At 50.6% G+C, this 18,214-nt stretch overlaps 1 protein-coding gene across 2 annotated transcripts; it reads left to right on the forward strand.

The window, feature by feature from the left end:
- The first annotated feature begins 1,880 nt into the window (after nucleotides 1-1,880).
- Nucleotides 1,881-15,690, forward strand: LOC309524897 (uncharacterized protein). Of its 2 annotated transcripts, none has more exons than XM_082210109.1 (6): nucleotides 1,881-2,061; nucleotides 7,564-8,092; nucleotides 9,547-9,670; nucleotides 10,964-11,542; nucleotides 14,407-14,487; nucleotides 14,919-15,690. In XM_082210109.1, exons 2-6 carry the CDS (start codon nucleotides 7,769-7,771, stop codon nucleotides 15,389-15,391), a joined length of 1,581 nt encoding a protein of 526 aa, XP_082066235.1. In that variant the 5' UTR covers nucleotides 1,881-2,061; nucleotides 7,564-7,768; the 3' UTR covers nucleotides 15,392-15,690. The 2 variants fall into 2 exon arrangements, with proteins under 2 accessions (XP_082066235.1, XP_082066236.1); XM_082210110.1 differs by having other exon boundaries at nucleotides 7,625-8,092.
- The last annotated feature ends 2,524 nt before the right edge of the window (nucleotides 15,691-18,214 follow it).

The raw sequence follows: 18,214 nt of genomic DNA on the forward strand, positions 1-18,214 counted from the left end.
GGGAACAGTGGGAAGGCACGCTCTGCCTCCCCGCTGTCCCCCGAGCTTGTGGGGCTGACGATGGCCGTGCAGAGCTGCGCTGATCCCGGGACGGCAGGCAGCTCTGCGCCACCATCTGGAGCGGGGAGGGACTTAGCGCCCCACTCCGGATGGCGGCGCAGATCTGCCTTCAGTCCCGGGACTGCAGATGGCGGCACAGATCTGCCTGCAGTCCCGGGACGGCAGGCAGCTCTGCGCGGCCATCTGGGGCGGGGCTTCGCCCCCGGCTCCCGGTGGCCGCACAGAGCTGTGCTGATCCCGGGACTGCAGGCAGCTCTGCGCAACCCTTGGAGCCGGTCTCCCGAGGGTTGTGCAGAGCTTCCTGAAGCCTGGAGAGCGAGAGGGGTCGGTGCGCACGGACCCCTCTCGCTCTCCAGGCTTCAGCGAAAGCCTGCATTCGCCCCATAGGACGCACCCAGATTTCCCCTTCATTTTTGGAGGGGAAAAAGTGCGTCCTATAGGGCGAAAAATACGGTATTCTGCTAATCAAATTAGGCTTCAGTGTGTTTCCTACCGAGAGCTCTTGTGAGGGGAATAGGAGGCCTCCTAACAACTCTTTTAAAAAATTATTAAATTTTCAGTTTTACATCTTAAGATAAGCATTTTACATACTGTTAGATATCCCATGACTTCCATCCTTCTCTTTCCTCGGTTCATTTTATTTATCTTTCATTCCTGCATATTTTGCTGTCGCCGTTTTAGTCTGTTCTCCACTTCTACATCGCTACATTAATTACACTGTTGATTTTATCTTAAGGCTGCCAGCGTTTTCAGTTGTGTACAGTTATTTTCCCTATCCTCAATAAATATTTTCCATATTTGTTCTTCTTGCTCTCTTATTCTTTATGTTAAACCTACAAGCAGAACCAAGTTATCTGCAACACAATTGGTCAGTTAGTTAAGTATTTTTATTTATTTACTTGATTTGTGGGGGAGCAGCTGCCCCTCCTGCCCCCGGCTACGCCTATGGTGTACGCTTGTCTTGTGCCTGGTTTTTGCCAGCCATGCCCTTCCTCCAGGATACTCCATTACATTTCCCTACCAACAGTCCAAATTCTGCAACCACTGAGCATGCACAGCCATTTTCACACATACACACCCCTTAGGATTCTCCCTCACCCACCCAGTTACTATTATTATTATTCTTTTTTTCTGCAAACTTTGGTCTCTGCCCAAGCCTGCTGAGATCTCCCTCTTTTTCCAGGAAGCTGGCCTGTTGACTGCATTAAACTTTCACATCCAGAGAATGGTTCCAGTTACAGATAGGTAGCCGCGTTGGTCTGCCATAGTCAAAACAAAAAAATTCCTTCCAGTAGCACCTTAAAGACCAACTAAGTTAGTTCTTGGTATGAGCTTTCGTGCGCATGCACACTTCTTCAGATACACTGAAACAGAAGTTGCCAGATCCTTCTATATAATGAGAAGGTGGGGAGGGGTATTACTCAGAAGGGTGGTGGGAATGGGAGATTGGCAGATAGCTGAGACCCCTCCCCACCTTCTCACTATATAGGAGGATCTGGCAACTTCTGTTTCAGTGTATCTGAAGAAGTGTGCATGCGCACGAAAGCTCATACCAAGAACTAACTTAGTTGGTCTTTAAGGTGCTACTGGAAGGGATTTATCCAGAGAATGGGTTTAATATTAGCATGATAGCAGGAGAAGGGAAGCTGCGGCCCTCCAGATGTTACAACCCCCATCTCAGGAGCGATCCAGGTGTTATTGCGCTATAAATGCGTAGTGTAGTCTCTGCACCGTTTTTTCTGCCACAGGGGCGCTGTAGGGTTAAACCGAGCGAGCTCCTCCGCTTGCCTAGAAAGCCTGAGAAGCAGCAACCCCCCCGTTTTGTGCAGCTGGCGAAGCATGAAAGCGGCTTCCTGGTGGGGGCGGGGGAGGAGATGGCCTGTCTGAATCCTTGCAAGCAGCACCAGGGGCGATAATCGATAATCTCGCAGCGGCTGCATGTGCAGCACAAGGAAGCCGAGCCCTTGCTCCCCATAGGAAGGGGGCCAGATCCCCGGAGAGGTGAGCTCTCAAGTGGGTTGCATGCAGCTTCCATTTACAGTGGTACCTCGGGTTACAGACGCTTCAGGTTACAGACTCCGCTAACCCAGAAATAGTGCTCCAGGTTAAGAACTTTGCTTCAGGGTGAGGACAGAAATCGTGTGACAGCGGCAGCAGGAGGCCCCATTAGCTAAAGTGGTGCTTCAGGTTAAGAACAGTTTCAGGTTAAGAACGGACCTCCGGAACGAATTAAGTTCTTAACCCGAGGTACCACTGTATTATGGTGGAGGGGTAGGGGGGGCAGAGTGGTATTCATTGCAATTGCAAAAAAAAGAGAGGAAGGAATTTATTAAATGCTTATAGGCACAAACAAGGTTAAGAACAGATGGTGTCAGCCAGCAGTGACGTCCCCTCCCTCTTTCCACCCAGGCCAGAGCAAAATGTTCACACAAAACCCTTCCCACGTCTGTGAATCCGTAACTTATATACTGTATGTGTAGATGCATGCGTGTGTGTGTGTATGTATGTATGTATGTGTATATGTGTGTGTGTGTGTGTGTGTGTGTGTGTGTGTGTGTACCGGTATACACACACACACACACACACACACACACACACACACACACACAGTGGTACCTCGGGTTACATATGCTTCAGGTTACATACTTGGTTAACCCAGAAATAGTGCTTCAGGTTAAGAACTTTGCTTCAGGATAAGAACAGAAATCTTGTTCCGGCGGCCCGGCAGCAGGCACCATTAGCTAAAATGCTTCAGGTTAAGAACAGTTTCAGGTTAAGAATGGACCTCTGGAACGAATTAAGTACTTAACCCGAGGTACCACTGTGTGTGTGTGTGTGTGTGTGTGTGTGTATATATATATATATGCAGGTTTTGGTGTCTTCGGGTGTCTTCCCGTGTAAGAGTCGGGGTGTCTGTGCGACGTTTCGACGAGGTCTCACTCGTCATCTTCAGGCTGGTGCTTTCGGCTTCTTGTTACTGGAACAGATATATATATTTATATATATATATATTTATTTAACTGCAGTTGTGTTGTGGTTCATCGTGAACTGCAAAAGAACATGCTGTATAAGGATCCTGCGCACAGCTGTCAACGTTTCCCTTTTTTAAAGGGAAATTCCCTTATTCCGAATAGGATTCCTCGCAAGAAAAGGGAAAAGTTGACAGCTATGATCCTGCGCCAAATCCGGCTTTTATTGGGTGTATCATTTCAAAGTGTGTGTGTGTGTGAGCACTCCATATCCTCCAACATTTCTGCGATGAAAATTGGGACGTCCTAAGAAAAAGCGGGATATTCTGGGATCAAATCAGGGCTTCTGTAAATCCAGGACCATCCCTGGAAAATAGGGGCAGTTTGGAGGGTCTGGAACCTTCCCCTGCAAAACTAAAATGCCGACAAAAACCAGACCCATATACTTGTTCCCAGGCCGTCCTTCTAGGTCGTGGGTTCTGCCAAGTTCAGTGTCAATCTGGTTTGTCTCTACCATTAAGCAGACAGTATCCTGCCCTGAGAGTCACTAGCCCACGGCTCCTGCCCTGTTCTCTTTCTATGGAGATAAGGTAATTTCACTGCCAGGACTATAGTTAGCTTGGATGCTAAACATGGGCGTAGGCAGGAAAGCAGTACCCTTGCCCCCCAATCAAGTAAATAAATAAAAATACTTGAAACATAAATTGTGGAAAGATTTGACAGGTTTTTCTGAGTACTTGTGGTCGAAAGAAACAATTTTTTTAAAAAAAGTTGTCCAGACACTTCATTCCCAATCTGATAGTCAGAGCCTGACAGGTAGAGAATGGTGACAGGTGGGTGTCCTGCCCCCCCCAAAAAAACCCCATAAATTCTGGCTATGCCCATGATGCCAAACAAAAGCTGTGTGTTTATTTTGAGACGGGGTGTGTTTGGGGTCTAGAAATGTTCTAAGTGACAGGGGTGTTCGTTTTATTGATTACAATCATGGTAGGTATGCCAAGTCTCCTATAGCAAAAGACAGAGTGACTGATGAAACCTTAATGACTGCACACATTTATTGTGGTTTAAGTTTTTGTCTGCTACTACACCCCCCTTGGGACGCGGGTGGTGCTGTGGTCTAAACCACAGAGCATAGGGCTTGCCAATCAAAAGGTCAGCAGTTCGAATCCCTGTGACGGGAGGAGCTCCCATTGCTGGGTCCCTGCTCCTGCCAACCTAGCAGTTCGAAAGCACGTCAAAGTGCAAGTAGATAAATAGGTACCACTCCGGCGGGAAGGTAAACGGCGTTTCCGTGCACTGCTCTGGTTCGCCAGAAACGGCTTAGTCATGCTGGCCACATGACCTGGAAGCTGTACGCCAGCTCCCTCGGCCAATAAAGCGAGATGAGCGCCGCAACCCCAGAGTCGGTCACGACTGGACCTAATGGTCAGGGGTCCCTTTACCTTTACAGTCCCCTTCATCAGATGCATTAAGTGTTATGTATGACAGGTGCCGTGGAGTCTATATCTGTGTGTGTGTGTGTGTGTGTGTGTGTGTGTGTGTGAGTCTGTATCTATATATCCATGGATGGCCTTATCCTCCACAAAATTATCTAGCGTATTTTTCGCTCTATAGGACGCACTTTTTCCCCTTCAAAAATGAAGGGGAAATGTGTGTGCGTCCTATGGAGTGAAGACGCCATAGCCCCGCGACCCTCTCTTGGCTGGAGAGGTGACGCGCGGCTATGGCAGGAGCCTCTCCGCTGCGCCTTTCCGCTGCTCCCTGACCTGCTCTTTGGGGCTGGTGGTGGGCTTCCCCCCGCCAGCCCCAAAGAGCAGGTCGAAAGGAACCTGAAGCCTGGAGAGTGAGAGGGGTCACTGCACACCGACCCCTCTCGCTCTCCAGGCTTCCAAGGTAGCCGCCTGAACGCACCTTAAACGACACCTTGTTTTAGAGCGGGAAAACAAGAGGGGGAAAGTTCTCCCCCTCTCTGTGCAGCGCCTCCTGCCGCTTCACTGAAGGGGCGCTGGGCAGAGAGGGGGAGAATTTTTTTTTCTTGTTCTCCCCCCTCTAAAACAAAGTGCGTCCTATTGTCCGGTGCGTCCTATGGTGCGAAAAATACAGTAATCCTCTTTTAAAGCCATTCTGAGTTGCCCCCTATGGGCCCCTCTTTCCCCTGACTACCTATAGCACAATGAGTGCATGTATTTTTCACTCTATAAGATGCACCAGACCATAAGACGCACCTAGTTTTTGGAAGAGGAAAACGGGGCGGGGGCGCGAATCTGAATCCCAGAAGCCAGGACAGCTAGCGGGATTGCAGCACTTTTCCTCCTCGGGTAAAAGCCCCCAAGAGCTCCACACATGCTCCACGCGGCTCTTTAAAGGGAGCGCTGAGCAGAGCCTCCCGCTTGCATTCGCTCCATAAGATGCACACACATTTCCCCTTACTTTTTAGGAGGGGAAAAGTGCATCTTATAGAGCGAAAAATCCGCTAACTTATGCCAACGTCGGAATTCAAGTATTTTGCAGTGGGAAATTTGAGTTGCTTGGATGCAGAGTGTTAATATTTTTCATAGAATCGTAGAGTTAGAAGGGACCCTGAGGGTCATCTAGTCCAACCCCCTGCAATGCAGGAATATGCAGCTGTCCCATACGGGTATCGAACCTGCAACCTCGGTGTTATTAGCACCACGTTCTACCCAACTGAGCTATCCAGGCTATTAATGGCACATACATAAGAATAGAAATTAAATTAAATTTCTTTCAGTATCTCGCTTTCCAATATTTAGTTCTGTTCTCCACATTTCCACATCAGCTTGCAATTTATATTTTCAAGTCCTTGTGAAAATCAATTCACATTTTACTGCTAGTTACTCCTAATATTGGGACGCGGGTGGCGCTATGGGTAAAAACCTCAGCGCCTAGGGCTTGCTGATCGCATGGTCGGCGGTTCGAATCCCCGCGGCGGGGTGAGCTCCAGTCTTTCGGTCCCAGCGCCTGCCCACCTAGCAATTCGAAAGCACCCCTAAGTGCAAGTAGATAAATAGGTACCGCTTTATAGTGGGAAGGTAAACGGCGTTTCCGTGTGCTGCGCTGGTGCTGGCTCACCAGAGCAGCTTCGTCACGCTGGCCACGTGACCCGGAAGTGTCTCCGGACAGCGCTGGCTCCCGGCCTCTTAAGTGAGATGGGCGCACAACCCTAGAGTCTGACACGACTGGCCCGTACGGGCAGGGGTACCTTTACCTTACTCCTAATATGCACAGTTTTGTATGCAGTTTCTCCTAATACAATTCTGTTTTGTTTTCACCAATATAGACATTTCAATGCACACTTCACTCTATCCATTTTTGTTCACATTACATGGCTGGAGGACTGCATTGCAAAAATTAGAGAAGCGTAAATTTCAAAGGATGGCTGTTTCGTTTTGCGTGGTTTTTTCCAGAAAATGCCAATTGCGTAAGATCGCCTTCAAATGCAGACTGAATCAAATTTCTCCAGCAACCCCACTGAAGAGCCTTGGCTGCATTGCTTACAGGAAGACAGTGCAAAAGAATAAACTTCCTGCGTTTCATGGACTGGTTAAGATATTACAAAATCCAGGAAACAGGACAGGACACTGAACCCGGTGTCGTTAATTTGTCATAGCCACAAGAAATGCGTGTGTTTGTGTGTTTAGTTTTAAAAGCATCAAGCTTCACACAAGTTCTTTTTGACTCCCTTTTAGGATTTGGTTAATCACAAAAATAATGCGCACGCGCTGACAAAACAGAGTACAGTGGTACCTCGGGTTACATATGCTTCAGGTTACATACTCCGCTAACCCAGAAATATTGCTTCAGGTTAAGAACTTTGCTTCAGGATGAGAACAGAAATTGTGCTCCGGCCGTGCGGCAGCAGCGGGAGGCCCCATTAGCTAAAGTGGTGCTTCAGGTTAAGAACAGTTTCAGGTTAAATACAGACCTCCAGAAGGAATTAAGTACTTAACCCGAGGTACCACTGTATTTTAATTTACATGGTAAAAAGTTTCACATTTCTCCTTTGTCAGCTGCCCTGCTAAAAATAATAATATTCTGTTTCCATCATTCCATCATGTGGTTTTAGAGCTTTGAGCAGAAACTGGCCTACTGAACAAAAGTAAAATTTGCATATAAGGCCCTCGAAATGAAAGAAATTTCCCACCCCAGACATGGAATATCAGTAGAAGATAAGGTTCCTGAAATTACGATCAATGTGGCCAAATTTTGTGTAGCCGCTATTAGACGCAGGAAACAAGAGCTTTCCAATGTCAATATGCAGGCGAAGGCAAATACTTAATTCTATTTATGCTGTCTAATTTTAAATTGCTGTTATGGCCTAATCTGTATTGAAATTGTCCTTTGTGTTTTCCAGTGTTATGCTTCGCTGACTAGCTGTACGAGTTAATCTGGTCTGTGACCGTTTAATAAAATTTGATTTGATTTGAATATCAGTTTAGTAGGTTAATTTTTGGGGGTTTCTTTTTTTTTCTCTCTCTCTCTACATCCTTCTGTTTTCTGTATGTCTTCCCTGCAGGAGCAAAACCTTGTGTGTGATGCTGACATCTGTATGTCTAAATGCCCTAAATAATTTGTAGCACGATCGGGAAAAGGAAAAAAAGGACCCTGGGAGATCAGTTTGAGGAACTGGCGCCATTTGCCCAATGCTCGCAGCAAAAGATTGATGTCTGTGAGCAACACCCGGTGCAGGACGACGTTGGCACAAAGCTGGAAAGGACAAAATGGCTGCCGAGCGGGCAGTGCCAGCCCACCTCCAGATGGCGGGAGACCAAGTGTTGCAGATAAAAATGGAAGAGGAGGAAGAGGAAGATGGACCGGCGAAAGGACCTTGCGTCATCCGGGCCGGGAGCCTGAGGGACATTTTGGGATGGCCAGGGCCGGAGCAGGTCAAGCGGGAGCTGGACGAAGAGGTGCCTCAGTGCTGGGAAGCCCACGGCCAGGAGCGCCTGAGACTCATCCAGTCGCCTCATTCGAGATGGAGGCCCCCTCAGCAGCCAGAGGAGCTCATCCTGAGGCAACGAGGAGCAAGGAGATGGGAGCAGCAGGTAAAAAGCAGGGAGCCGGGGATCAAACCAGAGTGCTTGCCCACCTGTGAGCAGGTCGGCTGCTTCTGCTGATTTACAGAGCCCTGACCGACCTGGACCAGAAATGCCTTAAGGACCACCTGGGAGACTTTTTGTGGTTCCTGAGGTTTGGTTGCCCTTTACTATGTAGTATGACAGGCTGTGGCCTATGGAACTCCCTGCTAGTAGATGCATAGCTGTCAACTTTTCCCTTTTCTTGCGAGGAATCCTATTGGGAATAAGGGAATTTCCCTTAATAAAAGGGAAACGTTGACACTATGGGTAGATGCACAGCAGGAATCGTTCCTGCTTTTAGACGTTGCCTGTGTCGTTCAAACAAGCCTTTGCAATGTCATTTTTTAAATAATAATTTTTATTAGTTTTCAGTTATAATCCAAGAATAGCCTCATTATAACAATACCAAATTATGTCGTACTTTGGTTTTCAAACAGCTTAGTTCTCGAACATTTTGGTTCCCGAATGCCGCAAACCCAGAAGTGACAGTTCCGGTTTGCGAACTATTTTTGGAAGCCGAACGTCCGACGGGGCTTCCACAGCTTCCGGTTTTCTGCAGGAGCTTCCTGCAGCCAATCAGAAGCCGTGCTTTGGTTTCTGAATGTTTCAGAAGTTGAACGGACTTCTGGAACGGATTCCGTTCGACTTCCAAGGTACGACTGTACTAATACCAATCGTTCAAATACCAAATTATATAATTTAAGTGCCCCCCCACGTGCTAGAATTGATGGTTTGATTATTTTCTTCATTTCTGCATTCCAAAATCTTATTAATTTCAATTACATTTCAGTCAAAATAATAATCCCTTACAACAACTGCAATATTAATAACTTCTATCTATTCATGTTGACACATTAAATTATTTATAGAACTACAAGTGAGGCACACAAACTATATCCTTGTTTCTCCTGCATGTGGCAATTATTCTGTCCGTGGTGTTTCTTCCTGTCCTTGCAAGATGTTATGTCTATCTTTTCCCGGTTGTTGCTGTTCTCCTTCATGCCTTGGACGGAGCTGATATCCCATTGTTGTTTCAGAGATTTCTCCATAGGCCTTTGCAATGTCAATTTCTTTTTACTAACCAGCATTCATAGATGTTTTTACTGTTGTATTTATTGAATTTCTTAATTTTAATATACAGTGGTACCTTGGAAGTCGAATGGAATCCGTTCCAAAAGTCCGTTTGACTTCCAAAACAATTGGAAACCAAAGCGCGTCTTCCGAATGGCTGCAGGAAGGTCCTGCAGCCAATCGGAAGCCCTGTCAGACATTCGGGTTCCAAAGAACGTTTGCAAACCAGAACACTCACTTCTGGGTTTGCGGCGTTCGGGAACCAAAACGTCTGGGGTTCCTCACCCACTGTAGTAGATAAATGAACACGTAGCATGTGTGAACCAACAGCCCTCTGCCTTTGTTCCCAGGTGCCGGTCCTTTTTGATGAGATGGACGTCCATTCCCCGGAGGCCGACCACACCTTGCTGGACAGACGGCGGTATCTCCGCAGGGCGGCCAAGCAGAGGCTGGAGAGGGAAGCCAGCTCACTCGGTAAGGGCTCATTCTGCCCCCGAGACACCAGCCGGGGGCATGCGTGTATTCTGCGTGCTGAATTTTGCGTCCTGAAAACCTCTGTCGGTCACCACCATTACTGCTTTGCCTGATTGCAGCTTTGGGGGGGGGGGCACATCGTATTTGCAGGGCAGGGAAACAGGACCACCGGCAGGCGAGGGAGCAGTTTTTGCATGTTTGCAGTGGGGCGGGTGGAGAACTGTGCGCAGCTTTGTATTTGCAGTACATGCGCAAATTTCTGAGCTGAAGAAAACACAGAGCGCTGTAACTCTTAACCTTTGTAATGTAGACTTACATTCCAGCAAGGAACACCCCCTAAAAAAGAATTCACTTTCTCTACACACGCCGTTCTCTCCATCCGGTCAAGCAAAAAAGAGTGATCTCGCTCCGTGCAGAATGACTCCTAAGAGGGCACACAGCAAGATAGTCTGGGAAGAGGGGGGTGGCTTAGGGAGGTTCCTGAGGGCCAGGTCAACATGTCTGCAGGGCCACTTTTGGACTCTGGGCTTGGGCCTCTGCAACTCTGCCTTAGATCAAGGTGGTCCAACATGTGGCCCTTGAGGCCTCATTTGGCGGCCCTCGGCAACATTTGAAGCCCTCAGGCTACCTTGCCAAAGTCAGGTAAGCAAAGCACTGGGCTTGGGAAGGAGGTGTGAGGGCTCTGACAGGGTCCTAGAGTCCTCTTGTCTCCTTCCCAAAGCCTAGCTAGCGCTTTCTCAGTTTATCCGGCTTTGTGAAGGCAGCACGAGGGCTGTGGTGGGGGACTCAGATTTTGGCCTCAGCTCCCTGCCACCATGAGCGACAAGGTAGTTCCGTGTCAAGGTACTCTTATAGCCCACTTGGTATAGAAAGTTGGACCTCCCTCTGCCTTAAAGGTAAAGGGACCCCTGACCATTAGGTCCAGTCGCGGACGACTCTGGGGTTGCAGTGCTCATCTCGCTTTACTGGCCGAGGGAGCCAGCGTACAGCTTCCGGGTCATGTGGCCAGCATGACTAAGCCGCTTCTGGCGAACCAGAGCAGCACACAGAAATGTTGTTTACCTTCCCGCCGGAGCGGTACCTATTTATCTACTTGCACTTTGACGTGCTTTTGAACTGCTAGGTTGGCAGGAGCTCACTCCGTCGTGGGGATCTGAACCGCCGACCTTCTGATCGGCAAGCCCTAGGCTCTGTGGTTTAACTCACAGCGCCACCCGCGTCCCCCCTCTGCCTTAGCTGAACTAAAAAAAAAGAGCAGAGGTTCACCCTCTCCCGCTTCCCTGTTGGCCACAGCTGGCTCTGCCGTGCCAATGCCACATTTCCCGAAGATGAGTCGCCGTGGCACCAACTGGTCGTACGCCGAGGTGATTGATCTCCTGGATATCTGGGGGGAGCAGAGGATCCAGCAGGTCCTTCAGAGCAGTCACCGGAACATGGACACCTTCCAGGTCATTGCCAACGAGATGGCCAAGAGGGGCCACGAGAGGACAGCCCAGGAGTGCCGCACCAAGACCAAGACGATGCGCCGGGACTACAAGAAGGTCAAAGAGAACAACTGCTCGGGGACAGGGCGCCTCACCTGCCCCTTTTACGACCAGCTGGAGCAGATTCTGGATTCCGGAGCGCCCCAACCCACGGAGCAGGCCCAGAGTTACAGACACCAGGAGGAGTCGGGGGGAGATGATGGACCCCCGTGTGGCCTGGAGGAGGGGGGCCCCCACGAGTCTGAGGACTACCTCGAGCCCCAGGACTTCTTTGACACCTCTGCCCAGTTCTCCATCGAACTCGTCGATTCAGTGGACTCCACCACCGTGGTGTGCAAAACAGAGGACAACTCTGAGGAGCCGATAAGCACCCCTCGGCCGGCCGCGGGTAAGTGCCCCCTTTTTTGTGGTTATTTATGAAGACGAGAGGTCAGTTTAACTTCCCTTCTGTCCCCTCCTCCCTCCCTCTCTCTGCACAAAGAGGTAATAATTGGGTGCGCAATGTGGTGACACAATAGAAGTGTGTGGAAAAAGTGTGGATAAAAGTTTTTCTCCTTCTCTCGTCACATGGGAACCCAGAGGGAGACATCCAGTGAAGCAGAATGCTTGGGGTGCTCAGGAGAGACAGAAGAAAGTCCTTCTTTAAATAACAATGATAATAATATATTATTTTTATACCCCACCCATCTGGTTGGGTTTCCCCAACCACTCTAGGCGGCTCCCAACAGAATATTTAAAACACAACAAAACATCAAACATTAAAAACTTCCCTAAACAGGGCTGCCTTCAGATGCCTTCTAGAAGTCAGATAGCTTTTTATTTCCTTGACATCTGATGGGAGGGCGTTCTACAGGGTGGCTTCCACTACCAAGAAAGCCCTCTGCCTGGTTCCCTGTACCTCACTTGCCAGAAGGCCCTTGGAGCTGGACCTCAGTGTCCGGGCTGAGCAATGGGGGTGGAGACACTCCTTCAGGTATACTGGGCTGAGGCTGTTTAGGGCTTTAAAGGTCAGCACCAACACTTTGAATTGTGCTCGGAAACGTACTGGGAGCCAATGTAGGTCTTTCAGGACCGGTATTCTATGGTCTCGGTGGCCGCCCCCAGTCACCAGTCTAGCTGCCGCATTCTGGATTAGTTGCAGTTTCCGGGTGACCTTCAAAGGTTGCCCCACGTAGAGCGCATTGTAGTAGTCCAAGGGGGAGATAACCAGAGCATGCACCACTCTGGTGAGACAGTCCACGGACAGGTAGGGTCTCAGCCTGCGTACCAGATGGAGCTGGTAAGCAGCTGCCCTGGACACAGAATTGACCTGCGCCTCCATGGACAACTGTGAGTCCAAAATGACTCCCAGGCTGCTCACCTGGTCCTTCAGGGGCACAGTTTCCCCGTTTAGGGCCAGTGAGTCCCCCACACCTGCCCGTCCCCTGTCCCCTAAAAACAGTACCCCTGTCGTGTCAGGATTCAGCCTCAATCTGTTAGCCCCCATCCATCTTCCAACTGCCTCCAGACACTCACACAGGACATTCACAGCCTTCACTGGTTCTGATTTAAAAGAGAGGTAGAGCTGGGTATCATCCCACTTTACAGTAAAACTGTGGAATTTGCTCCCCCGAGAGGCAGCAATGGCCGCCATCTTGGATGGCTTTAAGAGACAAACTCATGAAGGAGAATAAGGCTGGCTGCTTCCCCTGATGGTTGTGTTCTGCCACCACTGTCGGAGGCAGTGCGTCTCCAAATACCAGTTGCCAGAAACTGCAGAAGGGGAGAGAGTGCACTGCTGCAAACAGGTACTTTTTCTGGACTCCCCATCTTGTCAGTCATGTTAAGAGAAGGATGATGAACTGGGTGGGCCATTGACTCTTCTTATATCCTTATCTCTGAAGTCTTCTTTGTGGTTTCCTTCTGGCCTTCTGCTTTAGTTTTAGCTTATGAGCCAGTTTCCCAGTTTGTGCTTTCCTCCTCCTGTGGGAAACCCAGCCTTGAGCTAATTTGAGAGGACGCACAATTTTCAGGTCAATAAGCTCAGCAAATCCTCTAGCTCTTCCTCCTGCTGTTTGGCCCAGCACTCCATGCATGACCTGGTTAGCCCAGCGTTGCCGTCATCTAAATCCTGCGTTTGGCATATTAAAATTAAATCCAGCCATTCTGCAGCTGCTTGTCTCGGGGAATTATCTCTCCCTCCCAACAGTTGCTCACCACTGTTTATTTAAGCCACCTAAGTTTAGTGGCTGTCATGGGCTGGCTGGATGCGGAGGAATAGTAGGAGGAACCAGCTGGGGAACCCACAGGGGAAGAAAGTGCAGAGCCCAGGGAGTGGTGGTGGGATGACAATGAGGGGTCGGAGAGAAAAGACTGGGAGGAGGCAGTGTTGGAAGCCGAAGAGGTAACAGGGCTTAGTGAGCGGAGAGAGTCTGTGGCAGAGAGAAGTCCAGAATCAGGCAGAAGCTGAAGCAGGAGAGGAGGAAGGCCAAGAGACAGAGATGGGTCAGGCTGGTGAAGAGGCACGGATGTCTCCCCCTCCTGCTGTAAGAAGCTCCCCTCCAGTTCCCAGAACCAGGAGAGGCATGAAAAAGGTGGAGGGAGAAGTAAGTTTCACGCAGGCATAGTCTCAGATTGCTTGGGGGAAACTCTGGAGAGGAGAGGAGGCAGGGACCTTCAATCTCAGCAACTGCTTAATGGGGCAACACCTGCCAGAGATCAGTTGCTGTGCTCATTGGGCCTGACACTCCTTTATTTTCTAATAAAGAGTTAATTCCAACTTGTTTGGTGTGATTTACTGCTGTCAGTGGCCTTTGCTAAGGCTATCAGCAGCCTCAGCATTGCCTCAAAGCGACTCACACCGTTAAAAAATAAAATAACAAAAGCATTATAATCAGATATAAAAAACGGCAATAAACAAAAGCTAAGATTGTCATCTGACAAAATGCTTAAAAGGAATAAGTCCTATCCACGCCGCTTAAAGGATGAGCGGAACAAAGGCCGCTGACATACCTGATGGGGGAAATAAGAATACCTTTGTCTGGTGACTAAAAACAGACAGCAGTGGTGCCAGGTGAGCTTCCGTGGGGAGAGCATTCCACAAACGAGGAGCCACCACTGAAAAGGCCGTTCCCATGTCAACACGTTCCCTGAGTGGCGGGGGAACACACAGAGCCTCTGATGGTGAACGCAAGGTCTGAGTTGCTTCGGGTGGAAAGAGGCGGTATATTGCGATGCAAAATTATATTTAATGCCCTTCCCTTTGTTTTTTAGAAGCCGATCATTTGCTCAACCCCTTGCCACCTGCCCCGCCCAGTCTCCCTGGCAGCCCAGCCACCACTGGCTCCACAGCAGGTAAGAGGGAATGCGGAATGAATTTTGTATGCCGAATGGTGATGTTTAATGAATGAAATCAGAGTGCTGAATGAATTCTGCAGAACCTCACGGAGTTGGATGGGACCTTAGAGGTTGCCTGGTCTTTTCCAAGAAGTTGGCATGTTGACTACATTAAAGATCCACATCCAGAGAGTGGGTTTAATATTAACAGGGTCGGGGAAGCTGAAGCCTTCCCGGTGTTGTTGGACTACAACTCCCATCATCCCTGGCCTCTGAGGGTGGTGTGAGTTGGCGCAACATCTGGGAGGGCCACAGGCTCCCATCCCAGCTCTTTCAAGCGATGCTCATAAGCTTGACCGTCCCCTTCCCAGAATCCCTTGCAGCCTTTCAAAATGCCCTCACTCTTCTTTTGTGTTTCTCCCCCTCCCCGCTTCCCAAATTGCTCCCAGACGTGCACCCGACCCCTTGCCACAGCCCCTTGCTGGGGCCGACAGGCCTCTCGGCCGCCGAACGCCTCGCCAACATCCGGAACCGGCACAAGAAGACCAGGAACGATTTGGCCGCGGAGCTGGCGATGGCAGCGGACCTGCGGATGCAGGCGGCTACTGACAGGATCCTTTCCGCCCTCGACGGCTACGCCAAAGCAGACCTGGAGGACCGCGAGAAAGACAGGGTGGGCACGGAACAGATCATTGCCATCATGCAACGGCAGACAGAACTTCTGGAGCTGCTCATATGGCAGCGGCAGTCGTCCACTCCAGCGGCCGTGTCCACTGCCCCCTCATGCCAAGCATGGCCGCCACGGACGGCCCAATCCAGCCACCGGCCTGCAGGCCCTTCTTCCTCCCGCCTGGGCGTCCCCAGGCGGCCGTTGACACCCAGGGCCCGTACCAGGAGGAGGCCTCAGAACTACAGCCCTTGACTCTCCCCTTTTGCAATCCCCTACAAGAGCTTGCGGTTGTCTGCTTGCCGTGTTTCATTCTTTAATTCGGTTAACCTCTTGGGAGTTGTTTTCTCTTCCACACACACACCATGCTTTCCCATTAGGGTTAAAAAGAGAGCGCTGTCAACAAACTGAAGGCTTCGTCCTAACAGCAGTTTGTTCTGCCATTGCCGAAAGCTAACAAAAACCCTATTTTTAAAAATAAAATATTTTCTTTCTTTTTTAATAAACTTCGAGCCCCGGCATCAAGTTAAAAAAGAAAGAAGGCAAAAAGTGAACCAGTCGGCTGCTGTTTCTGGTGGGGAAATCCTTGGGTGTGTGGTTTTTTCAGAACTCAAACTTCATCAATGTTCCTTGGCAACCAGATTGGGCCGAGCCAAATTTATAGGCCTGAAGCCATATACCGTATTTTTCGTCCTATAAGGCGCACCGGCCCATAAGACGCACCTCATTTTTTTGGGGGGGGGAAATGAATTAAAAAAAATTATTCCCCTCCCCCAGCCCTGGCTGCCGTCCCAAGCCTTGCGCTCACCTGCCCGAAGCAGGGGAAGCCCTCCGGAGGGCTCCCCGTGCTTCGGGGTGACAGGCTGCCACCCCAAGCCTCGCGCACCGGGCGGGACCTCCTGCCGGGCGCGCGAGGCTTGCAGACACTCGCCCAAAGCAAGGGGAGCTCTCCGAAGGGCTCCCCGTGCTTCGGGCGACAGGCTGCTGTCCCAGGCCTCGCGCACCCGGTGGGACCTCCTGCCGGACGCGCGAGGCTTGCAGACATTCGCCCAAAGCAAGGGGAGCTCTCCGAAGGGCTCCCCGTGCTTCGGGCGACAGGCTGCCGCCCCAAGCCTCGCGCATCCGGTAGTAGAAAAAGTGGCTTCAAGAATGGGAAGAGGTGAAGTCTGTCCACATGCACATTTGGGGTTAAGGGGCACTGGTTTATTTACAGCAGGGATCGGGAACTTCTGGCCCTATTGGCTAAATTTGAGCCCGGAAGTTCATTCCTCATAAACACTGGCCGCCTGCCCCACACCTGACATTGTATGTGGGGCAGCTGCCACCGCTACTACGAAGAACCACTTAGGAGTGTAAAATGAACTGTGAGGGGCTTTCATTGGAGGATTAAACTTACGTCCCACTGTTCCTCTACATATTTTCCACTCAGCTAGGCTGAGAGAGAGCGACTGGCCCAAGTGAGCCTCATGGCTGACTAGGGGGTTGAACCCTGGACTCCCAGGTCCTGGCTCAACCCTCTGACTTCTGGACCAGCGTTTCTCAAACCGTAGGCCTCAGGCCCACAGCCTTCCACGTGCCTCCTCAGTGACGCACCTGGCCCCATAGCCAGCCCACGGCCATTTAGTTTGACAAGGCCAGCACCTACAACTCCTTGCACACTGAGCAGGGGAAAGAAGGGAAAGAAGCGGAGGGATTTTCTGTGGGAAAATAACACGCCGGGGAAATTTATGCCCCGGTGTCCAGTCTCCGCGTGGAGAGATGGCATGAACAGAGACAGTGGAATGGGCAGGGGGCCACAAGGGACATTGGCAGCCACCAGTGGCGTAGCGTGGGTTGTCAGCACCCGGGGCAAGGCAAGTAATTTGCGCCCCCTAACCCGTGGATTTTAGCACTCGAGTGCGAGCGCGCCCCCCCAGATGTTGCGCCCGGCCCCCTGCACCCCCCCACGCTACGCCACTGGGGCTGGGGGCGAGTGAAGGAGCCAAGGACCCCCCCCCAAAGGCTCAGCAGGAATTTATTAAATTTATTATTTGCGGAGCCCCCTCCAGATCCGGGCTTGGCGCCAGCAGCGCCCCCTTCTGCCGGGAGACCCTCGCCCGCCCGCCGGCTTCCTCTCGGAGGGTTTTGGGGAGCGCAGGGCGTGGCGAGGCCCCTCGGAGCTCTCCTCCCTCCCAGTCGGCAGAAGCAGCCGCCGCCTGTGGCTGGGCCGAGGGGATGGCGGCGGCGGCGGCGGGGTGTGGAGGCTGCCCGTGCCCGGCCAGGCGTCGGTGGCGACGTCGGCGCTGCTGCAGTGGCTCCTCCTCCTGCGAGCAGTGAGTGGAGCACAGCCGCGGTGGTGGCGGGGGGCGCGCGCGCGCTAGGGCGCAAGGCTGGCAGTGGCGGTGTGGAGGAAGGAACTTGTCCCTTCCCTCTGGACTCGCGCCCCCCCAGATGTTGCGGCCGGCACCCCTGGCACCCCCCATGCTACGCCACTGGCAGCCACCAACCTGGCTGGCTTTAAAAGGGGGCTAAACAGAACCATGGCTACTGGCCACAAAGGCTATGCGCTGCCTCAACAGTTAAGAGGCAACATACACATCTGAATATCAGTTGCTGGAAAGTACTGATCCACTCAGGTCCCGCTTAAAAATAAACAACTATCTGACTTTTAGGAGACATCTGAAGGCAGCCCTGTTTAGGGAGGTTTTTCATGTTTGATGGTTTATCGCTTTTTTATTATTATTAATATTCTGCTGAGAGCCACCCAGAGTGGCCGGGGAAACTCAGCCAGATGGGCGGGGTATAAATAAATAAATTATTATTATTATTATTATTATTATTATTATTATTATTATTATTATTTTGTTTATTGACTTCCCACTGTACTAGACAGCTCCCTGGCCTGACCCACTTCTTATGTTCTTAAAATGTACAGTGGTGCACCGCAAGACGAACGCCTCGCGAGACGAAAAACTCGCAAAACGAAAGGTTTTTTCATTTTCGAGTTGCTTCGCAAGACGAATTTCCCTATGGGCTTGCTTCGCAAAACGAAGCTTGCCCCGCAAGCTCCGGGGATAGCGGGAAGCGCAGCGCGTCTTC

This window comes from Podarcis vaucheri, assembly GCF_965113315.1.
Source record: "Podarcis vaucheri genome assembly, chromosome: 2".
NCBI lineage: Eukaryota > Metazoa > Chordata > Lepidosauria > Squamata > Lacertidae > Podarcis > Podarcis vaucheri.